At 30.6% G+C, this 11,853-nt stretch overlaps 1 protein-coding gene across 1 annotated transcript in view; it reads right to left on the bottom strand.

The window, feature by feature from the left end:
* Positions 1-272: 272 nt before the first annotated feature.
* LOC129987720 (5-hydroxytryptamine receptor 2A-like) overlaps positions 273-11,853 on the bottom strand; it is an 85,530-nt gene continuing 73,949 nt past the window's right edge. The window contains exons 3-4 of the mRNA XM_056095667.1: positions 8,138-8,360; positions 273-642 (exon numbers count right to left, since the gene is read on the bottom strand). Of these exons, the coding sequence (XP_055951642.1) occupies positions 289-642; positions 8,138-8,360 (577 nt within the window). The 3' untranslated portion in view covers positions 273-288. The remainder of the gene's footprint in view (positions 643-8,137; positions 8,361-11,853) is intronic.

The following is an 11,853-nucleotide window of genomic DNA, read 5'->3' as shown; positions in this document are numbered from 1 at the left end:
TAGTTTACCTTTATTTGGCAAATACAAACAAAAATCCAAGAAATAAGTTGTGAGTTTTTCATTTTTCTTGTTTATTTCTATCATAAACCAGTTCCTGTCAAAAACACTGCCATGCTTTTTCGCATTATCCCTTATAGTCTCTTTATCCATCAATTGCAGATTCCAGACATTGTATAAATTAGTAAACATTTTGTTTAGCAAAGACATTCGCAGGCATTTTGCCCATGAAAGAAATTAATTTTCGTCTTTGCTTTTCGATCATGCAGTAAATCGAATTAAGAAAGCTTTTCAAAATGTTGTATCAGCTGTCGACATGCCTCTAAGCCTTGAAGATCGCATCCGCACAGGTTGTCTGTTTCTGCAGAACAGCTTCGAGAATGCCTTCCTGAAGTCCGGACTGAACACCGTGTAGATGAGGGGGTTGAGGGTGGAGTTAGCATATCCGAGCCACAGGAAGATGGAAAAGAGCGTGGCATCTGGCACCAGAGTTGGATTGAGAGCCATCAGCAGGGCCATGACGAAGAAGGGCAGCCAGCACACGACGAAGACGCCGGTGATGATGACAAGCGTCTTGGCTGCCTTCTTCTCTCTCTTCGACTCGAGATGATCGCGGCTTTTCTGACGCATTTTCGATGTTGTATTCTGGAAAAGATAATAAAAGATCATTTGAAGAATGATCAAAAATAACGAGCATGTTATAGTCGCAATCAAATATAAAAAATAATCAGAATTCAATTTTCTGAAAAAATTAATTTTGATGGAAATGTAATTTTAAAAAGTGCAATGATGAAAGCAGGTGGAGGGCTTGATATGCTAACAAATATAAACTGTCCATGAAGAAATATCATTCTTTGCCTATGCTGCGCTTCTGTAAAGATCACTAACCATCAATGCTTTTGCATAGTAATTTCTAGGAATTTGATTATGTAGTTCTGAAAATCAACAACTATATGAAGAGCTGAAAAAAGTGTTTCATTTTTACTAAATTTATTAAATGTAATAACTATAGTACATATTTTCTGCTATAATGATAAATTTACTAGCTATGTTATCCATTCCGCTCAAATACTTACATGAAAATGCCGGAACGCCGATGAAAAAAAGACGTTTTGTTTATATATCGGTAAAAGAGGAAATTGGCAGAATTGTTTTCCCTTCAGTGATTTTACTAAGAGAATCATATATTTCTTTGACACATGTAGACTCGGGAAAAGGAGTTTTAGTATATTTGAAAGGTAGGTATAGGTGTTAAGAATTTTTATCACTTCCTTCATGGCATGGGAGCAAATCAGCAATTTTGTTAAGATGGTGTTTGAGATAATTTTAAAAAGTGGGAAATGGATTAATTAGCAAAGAATGAATAATATAAAGACATTCTAAAACAAATTATTGAAATACTAACAGGTAACGAAACCTGTATGAAATTCGACGATTATTTATTCTTTGGAACATGTATGAATGTTATGCATGATGTCAATTTAAAGGCAAAATTTTATACATTGATTTGTTTTTTTATAAATATATTAGCATTGAAATAATAATAACCTTCGAAAAAATTCCAAAGAAGGATTTATACCGTTTGAATATCTATCCATGTAATGGAAATTCTCTGCTGTTTCCAATTATTTTTGCGCCAAACGATTAATATTAAAATTTTTACTTTTAAGATGATCGTTTAAATTATCGTTTGTAAAAGTTTTCAAAGCAATATTTTTCCCAAAGATGCTCATTTTAAAAACTTTAATACTATTAAATAAATTCATAGTAAAGTGAATAAATTACGAAGATAGAACGGTTGAAATGCCGTTACCATTTAATAAAAGAGGACGAAATCTTTTAATGCCGTTCGAAGAACTTATAGATAGGATATAAATAGTTTGAAAACGCTAGAAAACAAATGAATAATTTAAATGCTTGAAACTAGTAATGATTAATATAAAAGCCGTGGATGTTTTGAAAATAATTTATTCAATAGAACTTTGTGTGAACTAAGTGTTTCGCTTTAAAGATAAAGTTTTATATGTGTAGTTGTCGCTTTTATAAATATTTTACTATGCAAATGAGGAACCAATTCTCGAATATTGTATTCCTTTCACCATTCAGTCCTTAACATTTGAATAAATTAAGGACTTTCCAAATAAATTTTGGCTTAGATTTTTTTTAAACGTATAAGAAGGAACTACACTTTGGAAAACAACAAGAATATTTTAAAGATAAGTGTGTTGGATGTAACATGGAATTCAGAGACAAGTGATTCAAAATTCTGTAATTGCGGAAGTGCAGAAATATTAAGATATTTTCATGTTCTTTTTTTACATTTGTATTAAAATATTAATTAAAAAAATAACTTTTGCCTACAATTTGTGCTTGAAGTCAGACAACCGTTGACACAGAAACCGCTTTTATTACTTATTATCAAATGATAGCTGTCAAATGTAAAGAAACCTACATACGAATTTCAGACAGCAACACTGAACTTTTTTACAGAGACAATGAATCGAGCGCTTTGCTTGTTTAATTAATGGAGTTGGAAAATGTTTTTAAAAATGTTCTGGATAGAGCTCCCGCGTTGCCAAAAACTACTTCCAATCAGAGGGAAGATATTAAAAAAAATTAAGAAGTAGGCTTCAAAAAGAAAGTTCAATCGAAGGAAAAAATAGGCTTAACATTATCCTAATAGGTAATCCCTATGGTTTGCTTATGGAAATTGCTCTTCATTTCTTCCAAACCAATTTTCTTATAAAATTGATCTTCATATTATCGTAAGGCTAAAAGAATTGCATTTTCAAAGATATCAAATCCATCTTTGCACAATTTTTTCAATTAATTTTAATAATAATTTTTAAATTCAGTCTGTTACTCAGTTTTTGCAATGTATTTAAATAGGATGATAAAATTGATCCATCAAAATATTCAATAATGTACTTTTATCTCCATAGTTGAATTTGCATTTCCACTTTTATTTCCTGACATATGCACTTTTCAATTTCCAGTGTACAGATTTAATTCAATTCATATTTTTGTCATGTCATATAAAAAGAAGAACTTCAAAAACGATGATTCTCTTAATTATTTAACCACCTAAAAAAATCAATAATATGGGTGAGAAAGCTGATCAGCAAAGGCGTCCTGTGTGTAATAACTCCTAATATTCTTTTTTCCAACAATTTTGTTTATTACAGATTGCTATCTAGCACAGATATCCATGATTTAAGGTGTATGTACACACTTAAAACTTCGAAAATCGTTCAAAATATCGAATATTTTTTTATTGCTTAATAATGTTCTCTGATTCCTTAGCTTTCAAACGATACCAAGATGTTGCCAATATTCCAAATATTCCTCGAGTTATAATTATTTTTCTTGAGGTGCTTTCATTGAAAACTCTAGTTACGGTGTTTTTAAAACTCCTTTTATGAAGAATGATATTTTTCCACTATGTTGCTCCATTCAAACAATCATAACTCAACAATAAATGAACCAAATACAGTTATTTATATATCAAAATAATCTGTATGAAATAGCGGATGTTTTGTGCCTCAATCAAAGTAATATTTATAGAAATAAAATTTTAATAGGAAGATTTTCATGTTCTTATATAAGATATTTTCATGATCTTTTTTTACATTTGTATTAAAATATTAATTAAAAAAATAACTTTTGCCTACAATTTGTGCTTGAAGTCAGACAACCGTTGACACAGAAACCGCTTTTATTACTTACTAGCCGCCTTTGGCGACCAGCCGGTTCGCCAATCTTAATGTTCGTTAAAATTTTAATAATTAAATATTTTATGCAATTCCAACTTTAATAGATTCTTCAGCAAAATATTTTAAAACTTCAAATTTTGATAGTCATATAATTCACTCATAATATTATAAAGGCATTCAGTCATAACGTGATATGTATCTTTCTCATTTTCTGTTGCCCCTCGTAGAATTTATGCTTTAAATTAAAGTGTAAATGATTAATCTGCAATTAATATAATAATATTTTTTACTGAAACAAAGCATTTTTTTTAATAATATGATTACTGATAATAGAGTCACTGAGCGTTTAAACTTTATGGGCACTAAAGAATATCTTTCTTAATTTGTATAATATCTCAAGAATTTGTCAACAAAATTTTCTCAGATTCATCATGAACGGATCGATTCATTAACAATGTTTCATTTTAAATGCATCAAACACTAAGAAAATAAAATGAATCGTTTAAAATAATCGGTCGAAAACAGATTTAAAAAACTACTTAAAAAACGATGTACTTAAAACTATAAGCATATATCAAAAAATATATAATTAACATAAATACAATTTAATTACAAAAGCATGCAACTAACCTAAAAATAATTTAAATCATTGAAAACAGGTTAAAAAAAACTACTTAAAAAACGATGTACTTAAAACTATAAGCATATATCAAAAAATATATAATTAACATAAATACAATTTAATTACAAAAGCATACAACTAACCTAAAAGTAATTTAAATCGTTCGTTGATAATGGTTTCCATGCCAACAATCAGAACACAGTGCGCATGCGTGAATTTTCTTCGCCTTTTACGGAAACGCAAATGCGTGATTTTTTCTACGCCAGTTGGGGTAACGCTATGCAGATTAGACATTTTTAATTTCCCTTATTCTGTGTTATTTTAATTCAAAAGTACTTCAGAATGAATCTGAAACATGGATTAATTAACAATGTTTAATTTTAAATGCATAAAACATTAAGAAAATAAACAGAATCGTTTGAAATAATCCGCCGAAAAATCTTAACCCTAGCCTCATTACTGTTAGGAGAAAAAAAGAACTAAAACCTAAATCATTTGGCGTTGGGGAAAATGGAAGATTATTTTGGCGGAAAAGTTGGCGGTGGGGAAAATGGAAGATTTTTTTGGCGGGAAAGTTAGTTTTTAATTAATAATTAAAATTCTAATTAAAATTTCAAAAAACGGGACCCCAGGTGCACATTCCCGACCTCTAAGGTATACATGTACCAAATTTGGTAGCTGTATGTCAAATGACCTGGCCTGTAGAGCGCCAACACACACACACACACACACACACACACATTGAGCTTTATTATAAGTATAGATATAGATATAGATTATCAAATGATAGCTGTCAAATGTAAAGAAACCTACATACGAATTTCAGACAGCAACACTGAACTTTTTTACAGAGACAATGAATCGAGCGTTTTGCTTGTTTAATTAATGGAGTTGGAAAATGTTTTTAAAAATGTTCTGGATAGAGCTCCCGCGTTGCCAAAAACTACTTCCAATCAGAGGGAAGATATTAAAAAAAATTAAGAAGTAGGCTTCAAAAAGAAAGTTCAATCGAAGGAAAAAATAGGCTTAACATTATCCTAATAGGTAATCCCTATGGTTTGCTTATGGAAATTGCTCTTCATTTCTTCCAAACCAATTTTCTTATAAAATTGATCTTCATATTATCGTAAGGCTAAAAGAATTGCATTTTCAAAGATATCAAATCCATCTTTGCACAATTTTTTCAATTAATTTTAATAATATCTGTTAATATTATTAAAATAATCTATTAATAATTAAATTTAATAATAATCAGTCTGTTACTCAGTTTTTGCAATGTATTTAAATAGGATGATAAAATTGATCCATCAAAATATTCAATAATGTACTTTTATCTCCATAGTTGAATTTGCATTTCCACTTTTATTTCCTGACATATGCACTTTTCAATTTCCAGTGTACAGATTTAATTCAATTCATATTTTTGTCATGTCATATAAAAAGAAGAACTTCAAAAACGATGATTCTCTTAATTATTTAACCACCTAAAAAAATCAATAATATGGGTGAGAAAGCTGATCAGCAAAGGCGTCCTGTGTGTAATAACTCCTAATATTCTTTTTTCCAACAATTTTGTTTATTACAGATTGCTATCTAGCACAGATATCCATGATTTAAGGTGTATGTACACACTTAAAACTTCGAAAATCGTTCAAAATATCGAATATTTTTTTATTGCTTAATAATGTTCTCTGATTCCTTAGCTTTCAAACGATACCAAGATGTTGCCAATATTCCAAATATTCCTCGAGTTATAATTATTTTTCTTGAGGTGCTTTCATTGAAAACTCTAGTTACGGTGTTTTTAAAACTCCTTTTATGAAGAATGATATTTTTCCACTATGTTGCTCCATTCAAACAATCATAACTCAACAATAAATGAACCAAATACAGTTATTTATATATCAAAATAATCTGTTTGAAATAGCGGATGTTTTGTGCCTCAATCAAAGTTATATTTATAGAAATAAAATTTTAATAGCTGTTTAAAAGTTAAAATGACAGAAAAAATCTCGCTTTTTCTATTCATCGCTGATGAAAAAATCGTTAAAAAAACTATATATTTTTATAACTTGATTGAGGCAGACAGCATGAAGACTCATATTAGGCATCATTTCCAGCTAGAATTGTGTGTCTGTACAAATTAGAATTTAAGATATATTGTTTCAAAAAATAGGCTAATTAGCTCATTAAATATTATTTAATTAATTAATAATTAGTGTAATATGGCTGTTACTCACTGAAATGAGTTTAAACATATATTAATAACCTACTGTGAAAAAACTGGATTTTTAAAGTTAAAATTTAAAAAAAAAAATCTTCAAGTGTGTACGTACACCTTAAAATATCTGGTAAAACTGATGACTGAAGGACGACTGATGACCAAAGTGATTCTGCAGCACATATATATTATTGGGTGGGAGGGGGCTTCATTTTAGTATTCAATATTTTTCTAGTTTCTTAGAGGTATTTTCAGGGAAAATTGGATCTAAATTTCAATCGCTTCAGTGAAAAACAGGGAAACGACCAATAACTCAGTAATTATTTCAAATTTGTAACGCGGTGATTATTTCAATAAACTGAAGATAATTATGAATTATTTTCATCAATTTAACAGTTTTTGTATAATGTGGGTTAATGGGAAGGGTTGAAAGAAACACATAAACGTCTTTCTTAGATTCCTGCTCCTCAAAGCATGCATGAATCCATGAGATACTGGTATTCTGCGATAATTTGTGTCTGTCAAGACTATGCAGGCATCTATGAGATAATGACTGGCTGTCATGATTTGTGCTTTTCAAGACCCTATAGAAACAGATTTACTTGTAGGATGTGATGATTTGTGTCTATATAGGCTATGTATGAACCCATGAACTACTGATAAACTGTGATGATCTGTGTCTGCCAAGATGTGTTCTTTATATCCTTAATAAAGTTACTACACACCTTAATGCTAGTAAAATACAGGGTGTCCATAAAAAGACTCCAGGGTTTTCATAAAATTCATATCGAGTTAACAGTATGAGTTTGGTCGGATCAGTTAATTTTGAAGAAATCAGTATCTAATCAAATTTTATTTTCCAACTCTAGGTAGCCTCTTGCACTATTAACTTGTAAGTAACGTAGTGGACTTCAACGCGACTCACCGAAAGTAAATGTTTGGTGCGGCCTTACGCATTCAGATCTTTTCATTTTTGAAGTAACTTCAATAAATGAGGCTGTCTACTGTGAAATGTTAGAGGAGTACGTTCTCCATTAGTAGATTACTATTGAGTCAAAAAAAGGTTCTGTCTACTTCCAGCAAGATGGAGCACCAACTTCTGCATGTATGGTAAGCATTGGATAATCGATTCGGCAATAAGTGGATTGGAAGGGCAGGGTCTCCAAGAAGCTAGAATCTGACTCCATTACACTTTTTCTTGTGGGGACATATCAAGAATCTTGTTTACGCGGAGAAAATTCAAAATGTAAACCATCTCAGGCAAAGGATAATCACGTGTGTGACAAACATCAATTCAGACAAGCTGGCCAGGACATGGGAAGAAGCTAATAACGTTTGGATGCTGACAGTGTCACAAACGAGTCACATATTCACTGCTAAAATCTACGAAATGATGAAAATCTTGATAAGTTAAAATTTAAATACATATATACAACATTTACCTAATTTTATGATTGAATTAAAAAAAATGCATTAAAACCCTGAATTTTTCTTATGAACATCCTGTGTTTTCCTTATTATTATACAAAATATTAATACATTTTCCATAAAGTCAAAATATTATTTTTGATTCTATATACATACTGTTTTGGCAGATCCATTGAGTGATGCCATGTCCGTCAGGTTTTCTGCGCACACCAGTGGCAGCAAAGCTGCTGGACGTATCGCATTTCCAGGCCTGTGTCGGATCCTCTTTCGTACCACTTGGTAGATACGCCAGTAGAGGATGAGGATGACCAGCAGGGGCACGTAGAAAGTGGCGCATGTAGCAAAGATTTGATATCCAATGTCTTGGCTTACAAGACACCTAAAAATTTAAAATTATAACAGCTAATTTTCATTGTTATTTATAAAGGCATAATAAATTTTATTTGGAATTAGAAATAAGTTTGATTTATATATATATATATATATATATATATATATACACATATGTGTGTGTGTTGTTTGTGAGTCAGGACAAGTACCATAAACAGGTGATTATATATGATTACCGGCTTAATCACATATACCGAAACATTATTATTTATATATTAATCTTTGGTCAGAATAAATAGTCTGAAAACAAATAAGTATAGCCAATTTGAGGTTGGATATTTATATTTCATTAAATAAGGATCTTTACTTATAATTATAATATTCTAAAATCCATTTTCCAGCTTAGAATAATTTTTAAACTCAGTATAATCCAAAAATAGTTTTTAACTATTTTTTACAAATAACTTTTGTTTGTTCCAATTTTGACAAATGAAAATTTTGGAAAAAATTGTAAAGTTCTTTGTATTTTTTATAAAATTTTACTAGTTATGTCACAAAAGTGAATGAGTTATTTACTTAATGCCTTTGAAGTTGTTCGTACATGAATCTTTAGAAGATGCGATAGCTATCCAAATTTCTTTCTTGTACCTGCACTACTCTCTTTATCTATAAATATTTGCTCTATTTACTTTTATTAGCTTTAAAATTTAGAGTTCATTCTACCTTTCAAAGGCACAGGATTTCCCAATAAATAAATAAAGATATTTCTTTTCAATTTGCTGTTCCGTTTACAGTAATTTCTTTCAGTTTATGATATTTTCCTATTAATTGATTATAATGTTACGAATCTATAATGCTGCTTCCCAGCATAGTTGGTTCCATCATCAGAAATACCATTTTACAGTCCGGGTGTCCGGGTGTCGCGTCGGAGGTCCATGAGCTTGGCGACAAACTTGGCGTCCATTTGGAGACGACTTTGGTGAATTTGGAGCCAAAATAGATTATACCCGAAACATCGAGAATTTTCCCGATCCGTCCATTAGGAACCGATATACGCCTGGAACGTTCCTGATTGGTTAAGAGGCTTCTAGCCCCACCTCCTGAGACTTATAAAAGGAGGCAGTCTGCAGCTGCCGGATTAGTAGTCGGAAACGACGGTAAACAACGGGTCTTCCCGAGATTAGCAGAGCAGCGACGGAGTCAAGCTAGTGCTGAACTAAGCTGTGCGCTACTGTCTGCAGTAGAGTCTTGTTGTGTGCACGTCTCGGCTGAATATAATTGTCTTCTCTATGTTGTACATAGTTGTCGTTCTTTGTGTTGTCCTGTGTGTCTTCGTGTAAATAAACGTCGTTGTTCTTTTTCTACTGCTGATTGAGCGTTCTCCACACCATATCACTTCCACTATCCAAACGAACCCGGAAATTTCGTAACAGTATGATTGTTTAAAATTCCGTATTGTGAGTTTTAAACAGCTTTTATTGCCACAAATCCTCCTCTAAAATAATCAGATTAAAATTTAACTGAAAATTTTCATCATAAATATTTCAAATAGAAATCATAATTCTGATAACAGCTATCTATATATTTATAACTATGAAAAGGTAATGAAATAGCCCAACTCGCTCCATCCACTTGTCCGGTATCACCCACTTTTATTTCATATTGGTGGTTGATACCGGGTAGATGCAGATATCTAAATATGCAATCAATGATCGTTTGCCCGTCTCCACCCTCCATTTCAAAGAGAAATTGAAGACACATTAATTTGTTGAACATCTTCTAAAGGAAAAATTGCGACGAAGTTCAATTGTCAAAACGACTTCGATATTTTATTTTATTTCACATGAAAACTTATAATCTCTTAGATGTGTCAGATGTGTCTTTCTCTTATTTTCAAGTGATATTGCAAAATAAAACCTAAGCCCTCAACCTCAACGTCAACGTCTGAAAAGAATTTGTGGCGACTCGTTAGAGCTAATTGAACAAAGAAATTTTCAGTTTCATATCGCATGAGTTGATATTTTTTAAATTTCTGTATAAATGGATTTGATAAATCTGATTGTGGCTGTGTATATATAATTTCAAATTCCAAATCATATTTAGTTGTCTTTTGTTCATAATGTTTTATTTCGACCGACGTTCTTCAAGTTTTGCTAATTTATGTAGTGAAAATAATATTATATGGAGTCAGAAGATTTTTCTTTTTTTATCTTCCCGACATATTCGGTGAGCCGGACGTAATTATCAAGACTCGAACGCCACTCAAATAAAACATTACTCAAAAGGAAAAACGAAATAATTAAATTTAACTAAGAATTTAAAGTGTACGTACACACTAGATTTTTTTTTAAATTTTAACTTTAAAAATCCAGTTTTTTCACAGTAGGTCATTAATATATGTTTAAACTTAGTCTTCATGTTGTCTGCCTCAATCAAATTATAAAAGTAGATACTTTTTTTTAACAATTTTTTCATCAACAATGAATAGAAAAAGTGGGATTTTTTCTGTCATTTTAACTTTTAAATAGCTATTAAAAATTTTTTTCTATAAATATAACTTTGATTGAGACACAAAACATTTGCTATTTCATGCAGATTATTTTGATATATAAATAACTATATTTGGTTAATTACTTATTGAGTTATGATTGTTTGAATGAAGCCACATAGTGGAAAAATATTCTTCATAAAATGAGTTTAAAAAAAACCGTAACTAGAGTTTTTAATGAAAGCACCTCAAGAAAAATAATTATGAATTTAGAAATATTTCGAATATTGACAACATCTTGGTATCGTTTGAAAGCTAAAGGATCAGAAAACATTATTAAGCAATAAAAAAAAAATTCGATATTTTGAACGATTTTCGAAGTTTCAAGTGTGCATATACACCTTAAAATAATATAAACTATTATCAGATTCGTCAAAACAATTCATAAGAAATAGACATAAATAACGACGCTTGTCACGTGAAAAACAGACAAAAAAATCTGCTTGATGGAATCAGTTGTAGAGCGTCCTCACAACTGCATCAGATTTTGTCGCCAACTAAATAATTTTGCCACCTTACAATTAATCAATCAGAATTTAATATCAATATTATGCAATCATTAATTAAAATAAAACTTTGCTCATGTTATTGTAATTATAATTATATAATATTTTTGTTCTGATGGTATGTTTTGTTCTGACGGCATATAGCATCGATTGACAAAGCTAACGATAATTCAGACGATTGACAAGGCTAAATTATTCTAATTAATATTAATTGTTTTCGGCAGGTTTATAAAAGATATTAACATATTCACGTCAACAATTTATGGTGAAATACGTTTTATCAATAGGGAAGGAAAGGTCATTTAAAATTATGATTAGATAATAATGATAAAGCCTTCTGATTGTTAATTATGCTCACATAAATTAATAGACGATGAAAATTGTTAATAGTTGTTATTCATTCAATTTTCTTAAGATCGGCAGCTTATTCTGCGATATCTTTTGAAAATAAAGACGGAGAGGACAAATGATGCTTGATGACCCATCTA

Source organism: Argiope bruennichi, chromosome 10, assembly GCF_947563725.1.
Source record: "Argiope bruennichi chromosome 10, qqArgBrue1.1, whole genome shotgun sequence".
Lineage (NCBI taxonomy): Eukaryota > Metazoa > Arthropoda > Arachnida > Araneae > Araneidae > Argiope > Argiope bruennichi.
Note: the sequence above shows the minus strand (reverse complement) of the source record. Positions and strands in the feature narration are given on the sequence as shown.